The sequence below is a fragment of the Myripristis murdjan genome, chromosome 14, assembly GCF_902150065.1.
Source record: "Myripristis murdjan chromosome 14, fMyrMur1.1, whole genome shotgun sequence".
In the NCBI taxonomy this organism is placed as follows: Eukaryota; Metazoa; Chordata; class Actinopteri; order Holocentriformes; family Holocentridae; genus Myripristis; species Myripristis murdjan.
In genome coordinates, this window is record NC_043993.1 from 19,683,135 (window position 1) to 19,699,851 (window position 16,717).

A 16,717-nucleotide genomic window follows, 5' to 3' on the forward strand; every position below is an offset into this window, starting at 1 on the left:
TTGTGGTTGTTAAATCGGTGTTAAATTGGTGTTTTGATCAGCCAGCTAGATAGATCCTCCAAGTCACAATTCATTTCCAACACCGGTGCTTCTGTGTCAGTCTTGTTATGCAGTCCATCTCATGTTATTCTGTTCCTGATTCAGAGAAAAATATTTTGAGCAAACTCATTTAGTTTGAGTTTGCTCCATGCATGCTTAGCTAAGCATTTTGTGGTCGTCTCTTTAAACCAACTCATTTGGTAGGAAAGAAAAGAGGGGAAACGGCCCAAGTTTATTTTTAATAAAAGCATCCAGTTGAAGATGCAGTTTTTAAAGGGGTCAGTGAGTGTAACCGCTGCCTGTAAGGATCCTCTTTATTTTTACAATCCTATTTGACTCCATTCATTTTTAATCAGGTTTGCGAGAAATTAGCAGAGGGTAATAGAGAGGAAATAGGTGGGGAGAAAAGTGTTTTTTCCCTCTGAGCCGACTTTGAAGTGTTACGAGAGACGTCATCCGTATGACCTGGACTCTTGCCCAGTTTACTTCTTGGCAGTGGCTGTGTAAAGACCCCATTGCCATAATTATCCGTCCCAAGTCTTAAATCCCAAAACCCTGCTGGGAAAATGAGTTCTAATGATAATATGAGTGCGTGAAACGGATGCCAAATGGTCTTTTTACGAGGTAATGAATATGCTCACTGAAAACTTTTAATGGCTGCAGCCTAATGCTGACAATAAGAGACGTGTGCTGGTCTTGTGCTCACCCACCAACATTATTTTCTTCTAAGGTGAGAGAATTGTTATGCAGGGTAGTAATGACTGTACGATGTAGTGTTAATTGCAACATGCAGTCTGCTGCTGAATCAGCCCGTAAAAAAAGGTATTAGCTGCTGGGGGTTTCACACCGTTTGCCTCACACAGCAAGCTGAGTGAAGCAAAGACTCCAGGAGACGGTGCATAAAACTCAACAGCATCTAATACATCATGTCTCACGACTCCTTACTAAGGGTGTCATGGGAAATGTGGTCCAGACTTTGAAGAATGTGAAGTACATCAAGTGTCTGAGCCAAAGTGCAGACCAGGTTGAACCCCCAAGAGACTGCCAAGGGGAAAAAGTGGGAACTATACATGGCGTCCTTCTTTTGGAAAGAGCACATAGCACAGCAGCTTCACCTAGTCACAAAATGACATCTTCATTTTCTAGAACCAGCAAGAGCTCTTCCTTTTTTAAATTTCTGTATTTATTCGGTAACCTGTAGCTAGAGGGATTCTGTAGATGTTTGACCTTTAACGTTTCCTTTTCCAAGTTTGAAACAGTTATGGTCGCAGTTGTTTGGTCCAACCGATTTGTACATCGGTATGTCAAAAAATAAAACTTGTTTACTGAGCATCATATTCAAGTTCAGCTCATAGGAACTGCTTTGAGGCGGAAAATGTCTCTTCCTCAGCTGAGAGGCTTGACGTGAGGTGGGACATAACCACAGAGGACGTTGTGATCAGCAGGTTCTGTCTAAGGCAAGACTTGCCATCTAATCAAAATGCATGAAAAGCAGAGATCATGCTTAGAGTTTTAGTTGAAACTGAAGGAGTTAGTCACACTAGAGTTTGGAGAGTAAGCTTTTATTTTCAGAATCACGGCTGTGGTGTTTGCCTATATCCATTTTGAAAACTTTCTACATGTAAACAGTAAGTTCTGCTCAGATCTAGTTGAGAAGGAGCTACTTTACATCCACAGAACATGTTTTCTTTGCTTTTTTTTTTTGCTTTATTAGGCAAAGTGTAGCAGGCATTTTGGAGAAACATCTACAAATTTTGCTTTCGGTGTCATTTGGAATTGAATATAAAAGAATGGCATCTAAAGGGAGGGAGACAGGTCACATGATAACTTGTTTTTCTCACTGATAATAACCTGTAAAAATCAAGGAATTTTTGGAAGGGACCAAGGACAGCTGGAAAATGGGCTGAACATCCATTGGCTTGAACTGAGCTTTAAGGCAGCATTCCTGCATGGCGCACACATCTGTCTTACTTCATGTACTTTCTGCTCACTTAACGTGATGCTTCAGTAAAATGAGAAGAGGTGCATTTCAGCCATGACGCCTAAGTTTTGGTGGGGTGAAAGGCCTATTTGATAATGTGTGAGAGAGGAGCTTTTGTGTGCTCTAATGTAGATAATTTCTGTCAATTAGAGATGGACTCACACAGACATAAACTTCCTCGTAGGGGGCCACAATGTATTTCTCTTCATGAGACACCCAGGCTTCGTGGGAATTTATTAAGAAGCAAAAAACAAGGCAATTTTGAGGTTCCCATAACTTTTTTTCATTTTTATATATATAGAGCGGCCTGTCTGGGAATTTCCCCCAGGGAGATAAACAGAAAAATGGTGGCTTCTTTTTTTTTTTCTCAGTCGTAGTAAATATACCCTGGCCTTATCCATGTTAGAAAGGTTTTGGTTGGAAAACTGGTCTGTTGGCCCGGCACTGTTAGAGCATCAGAGATTCAAACCTCCAGCGCTGTTTTCCACCAGACTATCTCTCAGAGAAGGTGACGTTTATGTGGTGGTCCATATGAAGATGCCTGTAATGTTATTATTTGACTGTTTGACTTTTACTCTGTGTGCTCCTGAAGCCAAATCTCCTGTTGTGTAAAAGAGATTAATGAGCCTTTATAAGGTCATGGAGTTTCCGAAAACCTATCATCTAATGTTTTTTCTTCCTCTCTCTCTCTCTCTCTCTCTCTCTCTCTCTCTCTCTCTCTCTCTCTCTCTCTCTCTCTCTCTCTCCTGTGTCCTTCAGCTGGATCCTCAGACAGTGCAGTCCAAGAACTGGCACATGGACGTCATAGAGATGAATGGGGTAAGATGCACGTGCAACTTCAGCTCCGTCAAGGTTTCTGCCTGAATCTGGTGGTTACCAAAACAAGCCCATGCTCATGTTTCATCTGCACGAACAGAAATGTGACTGTCATTTGATTACGATGTTCATTGTGTGGATATTGTGATGAGATGTGTTATGTTTGGCCGAGGTGATGTACAGTTAGGTTGGCCAACTTTCCTGATTGCACATTGTTTTGTATAGCAGTTACTATCTAACAACACCGTATCCCCTTACACTCCTGCAGTCAAGTCAAAGTGTTGAGAATTGAGTGCTTTAACGCCCCAGTCCACAAATTTTATGCACACATACATTTTTGATTCTGATAGAAAAGGATCCCTTCTTAATTTTGCGATCAAATAGAATTTAAAGTAGTCGTCTATTTTGGTCCACTGTTTACAATATCCAATGTTTACGTTATGTACATTTTGCTTCTGAATTTTATGAAATTTCATGGTGTTGCAAATACACGCCACTGCAGAGCTGAGCAAATGTCAATTATAACTGTTTTCTCAACTACAGGGGCTGACTATAACTTAGCAGCACTAGTAATAATTTATCCCCTTAGTTTATCCCCTTTGTTGACTGAGGCGAGAGACATTAGGAAAATTTAATGATTCTGAAATGTTCCCACGGTAGCAACCATTCCTCCAGTCACGCCAGCAATAAATTACCCATTGTGCTATTTAAAGAGTAAACAGAGGCACTTTTGCAGATGACAGTGACAGTGACAGCCGACCACCATCACCAGGGAACTGAATCTCCAAATGTCTAAAATTACAGTTTTAAGATGTCTCAGCGTCAACACATCTCAAATCCCAAAGACATCCCTACATAAACAAAAGCCAATTGATACTCTAAGTTCAGTCCTAGACGAGCTCTTTTTTTATCGTGCTGGATTTTTAAAGCACTGCAATTTACTGTAGTGTGTGTTTGTGTGTTTATCATCAGATCAAAGTGGAATTCTCCATGAAGTTTACGAGTCGTGACCTCAGCTTGAAGAGAACGCCGTCAAAAAAACAGAGCGGGGTGTTTGGAGTCAAAATCAATGTGGTGACGAAGTAAGTCCATGACGCTCACGTCCCCCATGAAAGAAGGGCAGGGTGGGAAAAGCCTGGATCATTACATGTTTGAACAGGGTTTCCACTGGTCATGACATTTCTGGAATACTGTGGAATTTTGATTTTGTATTTCAGAAAAAGATTGGACGTGTGTTGAAACATCTAAGGAAGTTAAGGGAAATCCGGGAAAGTTTGAAATGGGTCACTTCCTGAAAGTGGCATTTAGCACCGGGCTTACACATTTCATTGCATTAGAAGGTGGTTTTCAGGATTATTCATCCACAGCAACCCGAACTGTTGTGGAAACCAGACTCTTGACCCCCTTAGAGCTGATCTGAGCTGAAAAACAGCCGTATCAAAACAGGAAGGAGTAGCATGTAAAGTCTTTGAAAAGTAATGGTGTTTTATATCAGGACCGCAGCCACATTATCAGAAAAGTAACGCTGATCTCTCTGGTGATTTCCTCCACAGGCGCGAGCGCTCCAAGGTGCCTTACATAGTCCGCCAGTGCATTGAAGAAGTAGAGAAGAGGGGAATCGACGAAGTAGGAATCTACAGGATCTCAGGGGTGGCCACCGATATCCAGGCCCTCAAAACAGCATTTGACACCAGTAAGGCTTAATTTACTATGTTTCTTTGTATGTTTCTGTTTCTGTCTCCATCTCAGCATCCCTCCCTTCCTCCATCTTCACCTCAAACAGTCAGCCCATTAAACAAGACCTCCAGCACATGGGCACCAATTGAAGATGGCGAGCTTGTAGTACTAACCATACTTTATCCTAAGTGACTCCATATTTGACCCAATAGATTTTTTTTATCATTGTAATGGAGACCGTAGATCAAATCCCCAGAAATTAATTTGGAAGCTTTAGCTTAAAAAATAAAATCCCATCAGGAGGATTTTGTGCATGAACGTTCCCTATTTCGCTGATAGTTTGGTGACCTAATAATCTAATAATTTATCTAATTGACCCTCCAGAAATTCAGTCAACATGAACAGGTTTGGAAATTTGGTTGGCAAATTATATTAGATGTAGAGACTTTACCAGAGCTTACAGTTTATTGAATTGACACCCTTGCTGTAGCCTCTCTCTAAGGAACAGATTTGTTAGAAAAAGGCTATTGGGGATGCCAGGAGCGAGACGAGGAGTGCCAGCTGTCGGTTATTATGGTGGATACTGAATCTTTTAGGTTCAGTCACGGCTGCTTTTGTCCCACCGAGACCGACTGTGCCGAGCTCAGAATCACCCTACATTTATGTCTGATCAGGAAGCGTGTCCACATCTGTCTCTGTCTGCATGTGGTGTTAGCGAGCACATGACATCACTCCTGGAGACAGAACGAGAACAGAGCAGCTGTGTTATTGTGAGGCTGGAATAATTTAGTTTCTTCGGTCGCTAATCTTTCATTTTTTTCCCGCCCACCTGCCTCCTCTGCCTCTGTTCCTTCCTGCTTCTGCAGATACCAAAGATATCCTGGTGATGCTGAGTGACATGGACATCAACGCCATCGCGGGAACTCTGAAACTGTACTTCAGGGAGCTGCCGGAGCCTCTGCTCACTGACCGCCTCTACCCTGCCTTCATGGAGGGAATAGGTGCGGTGCTGAATTTCAGGCAACAACAAGTGTGATCAGAATGTCGGCAGGGCCTCGTCAGAGTGGTTTTACATTTTAATTTTATGTGCTGCAAAGAGAAAGATAGTGGATGAGCTAACAGACAAGGGCCAGAGTTCAAGACGATCCTCACTCTGAGAGCTTTCTGTGCTGCATGATGAACTCACTCCAAATTGTCTCGAATGTCTGATTCAAAAAGTTTTAATTAGATGCCCTATAGAAAACAAAGACTGTAGCCATTTCTGTTACCATGCAGCAGCAAAAATAATATGATAACAAACATCTCAAACATCATGCAGAGTAATCCCAAACCAATGTAATACCAGTGTAATAAAGTAAAGAAACTGCTACATAAACATGGGTTATGCTGCATGAAGAGTTTAAGAATTTGAAATGGATGTTTTGGGTTTGTTTGGGGTTTTTTTTTTTAGCTGTTTGGTAAAATTGCTGATCAGCTTTTTTTTTTTTTTTTGTGACATTTTGCCTTAAATTACTGTCTTGCCATTGCTGGACCTGACACCTCCTCCTCCTCCTCCTCTCCTCCTCAGCTCTCTCAGACCCAGCAGCTAAGGAGAACTGTATGATGCACCTCCTGCGCTCCCTGCCTGACCCCAACCTCATCACTTTCCTCACCCTGCTGGAGCACCTCAAGAGGTATGTATATATATATACACACAAAACACAGATAAATTGAAGAGGGAAAAAAAGAAATGGGATTATTATTATTTATTCATTATTTTTTGTTGTAATTTATTGTGTAACCTGTCATATTCATGGCTGCCGTTGACAAAATGGATCACGTCATACCCATTTGTACATGCGCTGTCCAAGGCCAGTATGAACCCCGTCCCACATGCGACCTGCCTCGTTTGTCTGCTCCTGTAGGGTGGCGGAGAAGGAGCCCATCAACAAGATGTCCCTCCATAACCTGGCCACCGTGTTTGGCCCCACTCTGCTCAGGCCCTCGGAGTCAGAGAGCACCAAGGGACAGCACATCACCTCTGCCTCTGACATCTGGTCACATGACGTCATGGCACAGGTACCTACATCATGTGCCTGTTTGTGTGTGGCTGTGTGAGAGGAGGATGTCTTAATAGGCACTGTTGGGCAGCTCCATTTGAATTTTTGGCGCTGACATAAGGCTGAAAAAACATGGACGGAACTGGGCTGTAAAATGTATTTTTTAAGATAAATCTGTCCACATTCTACAAGTATCATACATCTGTTTCTGACATGGGATATTACATCCTCTAAATTCATCAGGAAGGACTGAAACTGAGAGTGGCCATCCCTCATCCCAGACTGGTGCTCACTTGCATGTTTATTGGGTCGGTGTTTGTAAAATTACTTTCCGTCCCACGTCGCTTTGTGACCCGTGTCACTGCAGTCTTTTCTCCCAGCTGTATTTAGACTGTTGGACGTCCATTCATCTCTACTGAGGGATGAGCTTCCTGCACACAAATGTCTTTTTCTTGGCAGCATAAACACCATCCAGAGTAAATCATCATAAATGGGGGCGAATAGACATGCAGGAGGCCATATCTCTCCATTAAAGTAAAGCCGAGTGTTTGTATTGGGGCTTATTGAAATTCTAAATGTTTATGACATAGGTATACAAAGTGTCCAGCATCATAGACAGATGCTTCTGCACTCATATCCTGAATATAATCTCATATTGGGACCTGAGTGATGTATTTGCCCTATTTTTAATGAGAGAAGCCATCTAGCAAAATGAAAAACAGGGATTCACCAGGGATCACTTCTAGACGGTTGTGGTCTTTTGGAGAATAACATCAAGCCCACTGACTCATATAATGGACCTTCTCTCTCGAGTTCTTTCAGGCAACAGTAAAATGCATCGTATAAATCCACTTACTAGACGGCAATCCTTTTTCCCATTGAGCAGCTAGCTGCATTACAACAAACAGTAAAGCAAATCTAATTTAATGTTCCTGGCATATGCCTTCTGGAAGAAATTGATTTTAGGGGAAATTAAGGGAAAATTGCACAATTTACGGTACGAGACACATACAAATGATCTATTTATTTTCACAAAAAAGATTTTGTAGATTTCTGACTATACTGTGTAGACGACAAAAAGGTCTGGTGATTGTCTGGCTCTGCCAGAGCTTTCTGACTACTGACACTGAGTCTGCATGCTGAATCACATGCCTGACACTCAAAAACTACTTTTTGTTTAAACCTTATTGAAGCAGGTCAGTCCCATCGAGATCATCAGTCTCTATTTTTCAAGGGAGATCTGGCCCAGAAAGAAGCATTGACACAAAAAGAGCAGCAGACAAACACCACATAGCAACGTAACAAAGCAAAACAGTCAAAGTCCTGAAGGAAGCCAGGCTCACAGCAGGCATTACAACATCACATAACACAATGTAAAATACATAACGTACAAAAACATTTAATATAATAAAATAGGATGAAATGAAGTGGAGTAAAACATAAAATTAACAGACCAAGTCAAAAGATAGAGGCACTTCTACGATCCTGAATTAAAAATTAAAAATGGGAATAAATAGCCCGTTCCAATATTAAATACTAAGTGCATTGCAAAATAAATAAAGTAGAAATTTCCTGCATAAACACTGCAGTAGTCTGCAGTCCAGTATCAAAGTAGCAGCATTATTAAACATATTTAAACTTAAAGTTAAAAAGAGAACTTTAAGGAAAGAGAAAAGAGAATATGAATGAAGAATGTCTTTACATCCAAACGTGGTCACTAGTGCAACATTTTTTCTACTGGCGCTGTGTGTTTAAACTTTCTTCAGTACACAATCTCTCTCCCTCTCTCTCCTCAGGTCCAGGTGCTGCTCTACTACCTGCAGCATCCTCCCATATCCTTCGCCGAGCTGAAGCGCAACACGCTCTACTTTTCCACTGACGTTTAATCCCCGACCGTCCCCACCACCCCCCACCCCCGGGTCCCCAAGAAAGGGGATATGGGGGCGTCCGGAGCCAAGAGACTCGATACGAACCTTCCTTCCTGCCCGCCCCGTTTCCTCCTAGCTCATCTCGACTGTACAGACCCCCGACCCCCCCAGCCCCCCTCCTCGCCCCCGCCCATCTCAAAGACAGATGGAGTCACACATGTCGGGAGAGGGGCTGGAGGAGATTTCCTGGTCTTCTAGTCTTGTGTCATGTTTGTATGTGAGGAGAGTAGCCCCCCGCCTTCCCCTTGGAGGGAAGTGAAGGGAGCAGTGGAGCCCCGTCCTCCGTCCGACAAGACGGCATTCTGGGACCACAGTGGTCACTGGCGCTTTGCTGCCACACGACCATCGCTGGGAGTGTGCTGTTGTCATCTGGTGAGCCCTTTCCAGACACTGGCTTAATGATCTCAGAAAAAAAAAGAAAAGAAAAACTGGTCAACTCAACCTCCAACTTGACGCTTTTTTGTTTGTTTTTTTCCCCGCTCAGAGGCATTCCAGAAAAAAACATTTACATATTTTATAAATATAATTTTTGTCTAAAAACTGTTATGTTTGTTTCCTTTTTCTCTCTTTCTGGGCTTTGTGCATGTGACGGAGGAGGGCTGGGTGTGTATGTGTGTGTGTGAGATGATGTGGATGTGCCTGAGCAAGTGTGTGTGTGTGTGTGTGTGTGTTTAAGGGACGACTATGAGGACTGTCAAGGTTCAGAAACGGCCAGGAAGCCATCTTTAACGAATGGCTGGCATCACGTCTCTCTGTATTGACAAACTAGAGAGCGCTGCCCTCCCCCTGTGAGTCTTGGCCAAATTTGCCCTATTTATTTTAAATATATATATTATGTGTGCCTGTACAGTTCTGTGCAACTAGAGAAATGCTCTAAGGAGTCTGTTTTTTGAAGTTTATTCAGGTAGTGATGTTATTTTTTAGTCTAATTTTCTCATTCACCATGTCCATGGTTGGTAAGCTGTACTGAAACGATCACCGGAATAAAGTGTAAAGTCTGCCAATTGATTTGAAATCACTTTCTAGAGGAGAAAGAGCACTCTGTGGCATGAGGGTTGTTGGGGGAAAAAAAAGAAAGAAACGACAAATGGAACATTAGCTTTTTTTTCTTGTTGTTGCATTGCAAGCCTGTTCCAAGTGTCTTACTGCACCGGTATAATCTATGGGATAATTTGTGTAGTTGCCCTCATTGCATGTTCAGCTTGTCAATCAAACCAGGCCGGGTAACACAAAGGTAGGTTGTCTCTGCTGGGTCCTCGTTAGACTGGCAAAAAGCCCATCACTGCTCTGTACAAAGCCAACCTTTCTGCTATCAAGCCTGCAACATATCTTAAAATACTGTAAGCACTGCTAGATGAGTACTATTTGATATTTTTAATATAAGATGAAAATTAAATCAAAAAATGTTGTATTTTACTTCCTTTGAGAAGAATTTCAGTATACTGTAATAATGAGGCTAAATGTCAATGTGAACTTTTTTCCCTTTTTTTTTTTTTTTTTTTTTTGTAAAATAAAAGTTACCAAAACACTGTCACCTTGTTGTCTTTGTGATTTGAGTTTCACTGTCGTCTGCAGAAACAAAAGGTGCTGCCTTGGATGAAGCCATGATAGCAGGTCTTTCACTCACTGGCGAGCTGAATTTGCATAATGATAAATCAGATAAATCATCTCTTAAAAGCCAGGTCTAAACTGAACTGAAAGGTCACATCCCCTCCAAGGGGAAAAGACAGTAGAAATGACATTTATATAAAAATTTCAGCTTTTGTGAACACATTCTATTAGGATATGTCAAACTTACAAGTTCCTTGCAGTTCTGTGCAACTAGAGCTGAACCATTCAGCACCAAAAACGTAGCAGGCAGAGTGAGTGCTTACATGCTGAAAGACTGAAGGCCATCATCCTTTGGTATATGAACCATTTTACACATTAACACAGAGCCCCCCCTGCTGGTCACTTTTTAAAATAGCTGCTGATGCAGGTTGATGCTGTTTGCCCACTGATTTGAAATATGTGGTCTGGGAGGAAGGAGTTGAAAAGTGCATTAGCTTGGCATTTTTTTTTTTTTTTACCCATTCTGTGCACATATGTTATGTTATCAAGTTATGATCATTTTAAGTCCAGTTTTGGTTTGGTTTTCCATCTGTAGTGCAAGCATAAAAAAGCATGGCTTTGATATTTTCTCAGCACAGTGCCGCACAACATCAGAATGAATGAAGTCATTCAGTTTCTTTCCTTCCTCTTGAATGACTTTGTTCCCTCTCTTGTGGTCCTACAGCCGTGTAAAGCCATCAGAGAGCTCGGTGTACCAGTGTGTTATGTATTCAGGGTCATGGGAAGTTAACCATATAGCAAGACTAAAGGGCTTGGTGAAAACAGCAGGCTGAGGCTGCTACTGTGACAGCCCTGTAGCTATAAATGTTCTTTTTGACTCCCTTTAGATCTGTGTGAAATGCGGCACTTTGTTCACACAACGTGCTGCAGACAGCAGCACTCTCAGCTGCAACAGTGACAGGATTAAAAATCCTGCTCTTTTATAGCACTAACAAATATCTCTGCTCCAACATTCACATGTAAGTGATATCTTAACTCTGCAAATGTAGAATAATGTTAGCAACACATCTGTTTTTCATATTCTGGCCTTCCAGACTTTCAATAAGCTGCAGTCCTTCATTTGAAGTGATTTTGGAAGTTTTTAATACTACTGATTATTTACAGATATTAGAGACAGCACAGCTGCACTCAGAAGTTAAATGTATTCCTCAATATTTGTGCTATCTACACAACTGGCATTTCTTTCCTCAGTCATAGCCCTCGTGTTGATAACTAATGAATCATCAGAGAAGTTTGTCCAAGTTTGTCCCCCACATTTAATACCACTGCAGTCCAACCAAAACCTTGTGCCTCCATCATATCAACTTTTCAGAAACTAAGGAAACTGTCTAGCCTCTACGTTAACAAGTATATATTTTTCAGTTTATACAATTCGTTTTATAAAGGTTTCTTAACCCTGAGGGCTGTAGAACTTTCTGAACACACCGAGGAGGATGGGAACACTCCAATTAAATTAAAACATGAAAATCACTAAAATTGTGGATACAAAGTTTTCACTGGACAGCGATGATACGTTACTTGATTACATTGCTGTAATTTTCACTTCACTAAATTATATAGTTTAGGTGGCCGTGAAAACTCTATTAAGAGGCCCCTTAACACACACACACAGTCACTTTTCCCAGAGTTTGGAGCAAAAATGCTTGAGTCCTTATGATTTATGATTTATCAGTCAAAACATGCCTTGCCCCTGCCTTCTCATGGCACAGAACTCTGAATGAAGGAAATACACAAGTTGACCAAAAGAAAAAAACAATTTAATATGAATACTCCTAAGAGGGCTGAACAATGTGGTTAAAAAAATCATATTGCAATTAATTTTACAGACACTGCAATTGTGATAAGATTCACAATTTTAGGAGGAATGATGATTTTTGCATTGTAATTTTCATTTTCACTGAAAAAGCTATTAAAATGATGATGGTGTGATTTTTGTTAGGGTCTGTATCAAAAAAAAATGTTTTCTAATAATTTTCTAATAAAGTCTGGGAAAGACAATTTGTAGGCCAGGGCATGTCTGGAGCACCATGGTAGTTTATTTACAATGACATTTTATCACACATTTTACCTTTAGCAAGGAATTACAGCTCCTGCGATGTGAACGTTGGACTTAGCCATATTGCAATTTCAGTAACCTCTTGATGAATTGTCAAGCCCTAATTCCAAACATGAATGAATGAGTACCCCAAGAACCGTGTTTGAGTCTGATTTCCCTGAACTTGATCTGAAATCAACTTCAAGAGAAATGTGAGGATAGTTTCTCCCGTGAGGCCCACCGCTCTCTGTCCGCCTGCTGTCACCAGAACATAAACATCTGATCGAGTCGCTGTGGTTTTGACACTGATCCGGACAAACTCTGCTCAGCTCTGCGCTGACGGGGTCATTTCCTGAGAATCTCCACATGGAGCTGGGAAACTGCTCAAACTATCCACACAATATCAGACTGACAGATGGAAGTAATAAATTAATAAGCAAATACAAGAGTGGACTGTCCGGCTCTCTGTAGCGTTGTGTCACACCGCAGCACACCGACAGGAAACGGTCACTGAGACCAAAGACGACGGTCCCACTTCGACAAGCACATGAACCCGAGAGGGCTCGTCCTCCATCTGCATAAAAGTGTTCACAAGGCTGGCTCTTGCAGGATGTGAAGTGTCTTTGTCTGGTCCAGATGTTTCTTCACTCTGCCACCAAGGTTCACATCCTCAGAGTCCCCCCCCCCGGTCTTTGATGGTTCATCGTAAGTAATACTCAATGGCAGCAGAGAATGCAGCGAAGCCTCCACACCCCAGCACCCCGGCCTTCAAGCCAGCTGCACGATGGAGAAATAAATGTCAAAACAAAAGAAAGATGGATCAGTGAATCACCTACAGCTGCATGTGGGACGTTAGTTTACATACCGCGGAATCCAATGGCTCCTCCGGTGACACAGCCGCTGTACACTGCATTCTTCCAATCAGACACTCCTCTGTGCTGCAAATGAAAACAAACCGAGGTGAACACAATAATATAACATTAGCAGGAAATGAAGAAAATTCATCTTCACAAAGTTAAGAAACAGAGCAGAGTTCAGTCTGGAAGATCAGTGTTGACTCGCACAAATCTAGGGTTACCATGGATTTTTTTTTCTCCTTTATTTGAGTAAATTCAAGTCAAGCACATCAAATATACATGTTACATACATTTTTTCATTCTAAAAGCTGCTGTAAATACACTTAAGTATAAAATTAATAGAGAAATACCAGCTTCAACAATCCTTTTCCTACAAATCATAGGAAAATTTGTAGTATTTTGATTCAGAGAGCAGTTGTCGCAGTTTCTTGACAAGATTGTCTACGTGACATCTGGAAGTGAATGTGTCATCTAACCAAACACTGAGATATTTATGTTCTGTAACTCTCTTGGTGTTAGATCCTGGACTTTATCAAAGCATTCTTCCAATCAGACACTCCTCTGTGCTGCAAATGAAAACAAACCGAGGTGAACACAAAGAAAAAACAAAGCTCACGGCTGAGGTTGTGAGAGGACTGCATGGTACTTCCAAACGTTATGTGCATTTTCATCATCTAACTACTAAATAAATAAACTACTAATAAACTACTAAGTAAATCTCAGTTTAGTTTGTTTTCTAAATCTGGATTCAATTTAACACTGTTGTGCCAAAACCTATTAATAAGTTAGTAGTAAGTTTTTTATTGACATTTGAGGGTTAATTTTTAACTCTTTCAAATCTGAGCAAATGCACTAGATATCCTCGAACACATAGGGGAAAATAACATTAGCAAGAAATGAAGAAATTAGTAAAAACAAAAAAAATTAACAGACAGTGACTGAAAAATTGTGTTTAAAGAAAGTTAGAAAATTACCAGGAAATTAGAAAAAAAAAAAAAAACAAGAATTAGCAGAAAATAAGCAATAAATATTTCGTTTTAGATACAAGAAAACTATATTTATAATGATCAAAATTATATATGTTAACATCGAATCAGTGATGCCGGATCAATGTCAGATTTCTAGTGTTTAAATACTTGTAATATCACAAGCATTTAACTCTATTTAATTTCGGTTTACACCATTAAACTTGGGTTACTTAACCAGGGTTAGTTTTTTAATTGTGAAAAAGATTTAGTTTTAAATCTGAATTATTCATTTTAAATCTATCTTTACTAAACTCTGATTAGAGTTAATCTCAGACTAAAACTAATCCTTGTCAATGCAACCCAGCCCGAGTGTTTCAAACATTTAAACATACAGGCTACAGTAGAACACGTTATGCACAGTTTGTACATTAGTAATTCTCTAATTCATTGTTTAAGGTGGTTTAAGGCTTAATCTTTCCTTTAGCAGGGCTGCATATCTGTCACAACCAGGAAAATGAATAACAGGAAAATCTAAAACACACCACAAGAGGGCGCTAAACGACAGCAAATTAACAGAACAGAACTGCCATGAAATTTTCATAAGACATCCATAGCATTTGTTCTCTGTTATATAATAGTATCCTAGTTACATTGTGCATATTTGTGTTTCTCTGAATAGAGCAGGACATTATAAGGTGGGTGCTTCATTCAAATATTCTAATTTGAATATTGAGACTTTGATAATACATTGTGAAATCTTTAGTACCCTGCATGATTTGCTAAAACATGCTGAATCAATGTCAGATTTCTTGTTTTTTGTTGCAAAGTAAAATGTGGCTAAATGGAAGTAAATGGTCCAAACATTTAAAATCACTGACATGGTCCTGTAACCCCCCGCCCGCCCCACCAGCAGCCGGTCTGCAGGGCGGGTGCCACCTACCGATTCAATGATGCACTCTGTGCAGGAGAACATGGCACCCACAATGGCAAAGTTCTTGGCGTACGACATGCCCCTCTGGCCCATGTCTTTGAGGACTTCCTTCGCTGTTGGGGTTCTCAGTGGGTCTTTGGGGTCGAGGCCAACGTTGGTGTCAATGCCCGCAGTGAAAATACCGAAAGCCCCTCCAAGCACAAAACCTGTGGGAAAAGAAAAATCAGGCATGAATATCTCACTAATTAATAACAACACAGCAACATGGAGGCTGCTGCATCCACTGGTCAGCATTATTCAGCTGACTGTCCCTGTGGGGGTCCCCTGTCCACAGCCGGCAGCGGCACATATATTCATACCAAACAACAACATAGTGGAAACATAATCAGAATCAGAAATACTTCTCTTGATTGCCGAGGGGAAACTGTAGTTGCAGTTGCTCAAATTCCCAAGGGGAGAATATATTATGTGCATAAGTGAAATTATAAGAAACAGAAGAAATGTGAAAAATGTCTGTTATGTATAAATATGTGCATAAATCCTAGTTGTAAAAAAGTATGTGCATTATGTATACACTCAGTGGCCACTTTATTAGGTCCACCTGCATAATCTAATCCAATCCAATCCAATCCAACTGTTCTGCCATAAAGTTTCCTTTTCTGCTGCCTATAGTGCTCAGGTTTTCTGTTAGTCACAGTAATAGAGGTGTTCATTCACTTCTATGTTTGGCATTGAGCTCATAGTTAGTGCTGCTGTTGTGCTGGACTGCATTTTATTGAGAGCTGTTTCCACTATTCTGTCCTCCCTCATGTATATAAATAGGGAGGACAAAAGGTTAAAAACACCTCTCAATATAATGTGGTCCAGTACAAGACCTCTGCAAACTACAACCTCAATAATAAACAAAATTAAATTGACACATTCTCCACAATGTCAACAAAACCTAAACATTATACACTTTATTAAAATACAGAATTAATGGCAGAGCTGTTGCACTGAACTACATCATTGTACAGGTGAACCTAATAACGTGGCCACTGAGTGTAAATATGTGCATTAATCCTACAACATATTACAACAGTAAATGCAGACATCAGAAATACAACAGCATAATACAGGTGATCTGTGTGTGCATATGCGTGTGCGTGTGTCGGGGCTCAGCTCCCGCACCTCCGACGCAGGCCAGGGCCGCCTTGAAGCCGCAGCTCTCCATGCCCCGCTCGATCATCTTCTGCTCCTCGCTCTTGTGCGGCATCGGCAGGCCGCCCATCACGGCAGGGCTCAGCTCCTTCACCGGCCTGCGGTCCCCGACCAGGTGGCTCAGGATCAGGCTGTACTGAAGCTGCTGGCCGTCCGCAGTCGGAGCGGCGGAGGTCGGCCCCGCTGGCTCAGAGGCAGCGGCTGCACTTCCAGCTTCGGTGGCCGCCGCCATGTTTCCCAGTGAGAGAGCACGCTGAGGAAACGGAGCTGACGACAGGAGCGAGCACATTCTTCACGTTTGACACGCATGGAAAAGGACGAGTGATAGCACTAAATAAAATGAATGATTATTTGGTAAAGAAAAACAATAAAGCAGCAGCTGGTTGCTTATTTTTAAGAAGCAAATTCTGGTGATATTGATTATTTATTATTCGCACATCAGCACATTCGACACACAAGGAGACACTAGAGATGACCTTCACTAGCAGGTGGCACTGCTGTGTTTATTTATTTATTCCAGGTCATATATCGGAACATGACATTTAATTATCTTTGGAAAATGTCAGATTTAGGGGGTTTCAACAGAGATTGACCTGGCAGTCTCTTTCCTGTTCTGTGTAAAATGCTTAAAAAAA

General features: G+C 41.2%; 2 protein-coding genes across 7 annotated transcripts in view; one reads left to right on the forward strand and one right to left on the reverse strand.

Annotated features, from left to right (window-relative positions):
• Window positions 1-9,974, forward strand: part of abr (ABR activator of RhoGEF and GTPase) — a 151,936-nt gene extending 141,962 nt beyond the window's left edge. For 4 of the 5 annotated variants that reach the window (XM_030068687.1, XM_030068688.1, XM_030068689.1 and 1 more), the window contains 7 exons: window positions 2,780-2,839; window positions 3,809-3,918; window positions 4,390-4,529; window positions 5,380-5,514; window positions 6,081-6,186; window positions 6,418-6,571; window positions 8,349-8,438. In XM_030068687.1, the coding sequence (XP_029924547.1) occupies window positions 2,780-2,839; window positions 3,809-3,918; window positions 4,390-4,529; window positions 5,380-5,514; window positions 6,081-6,186; window positions 6,418-6,571; window positions 8,349-8,438 (795 nt within the window). Of the gene's footprint in view, window positions 1-2,779; window positions 2,840-3,808; window positions 3,919-4,389; window positions 4,530-5,379; window positions 5,515-6,080; window positions 6,187-6,417; window positions 6,572-8,348 lie in introns of all 5 variants that reach the window. The other variant, XM_030068686.1, reaches the window with a different exon arrangement.
• A 1,852-nt stretch (window positions 9,975-11,826) lies between these two features.
• Window positions 11,827-16,398, reverse strand: timm22 (translocase of inner mitochondrial membrane 22 homolog (yeast)). 2 transcript variants are annotated; one of them, XM_030069765.1, is made up of 4 exons: window positions 16,053-16,393; window positions 14,892-15,088; window positions 12,992-13,064; window positions 11,827-12,903 (listed from the first exon to the last, which is right to left on the reverse strand). In XM_030069765.1, the coding sequence occupies exons 1-4, from the start codon at window positions 16,369-16,371 to the stop codon at window positions 12,827-12,829; spliced, it is 666 nt and encodes a 221-aa protein (XP_029925625.1). In that variant the 5' UTR covers window positions 16,372-16,393; the 3' UTR covers window positions 11,827-12,826. The 2 variants fall into 2 exon arrangements, with proteins under 2 accessions (XP_029925625.1, XP_029925626.1); XM_030069766.1 differs by lacking the exons at window positions 11,827-12,903; window positions 12,992-13,064 and adding an exon at window positions 13,230-13,549 and having other exon boundaries at window positions 16,053-16,398.
• Between the last annotated feature and the right edge of the window lie 319 nt (window positions 16,399-16,717).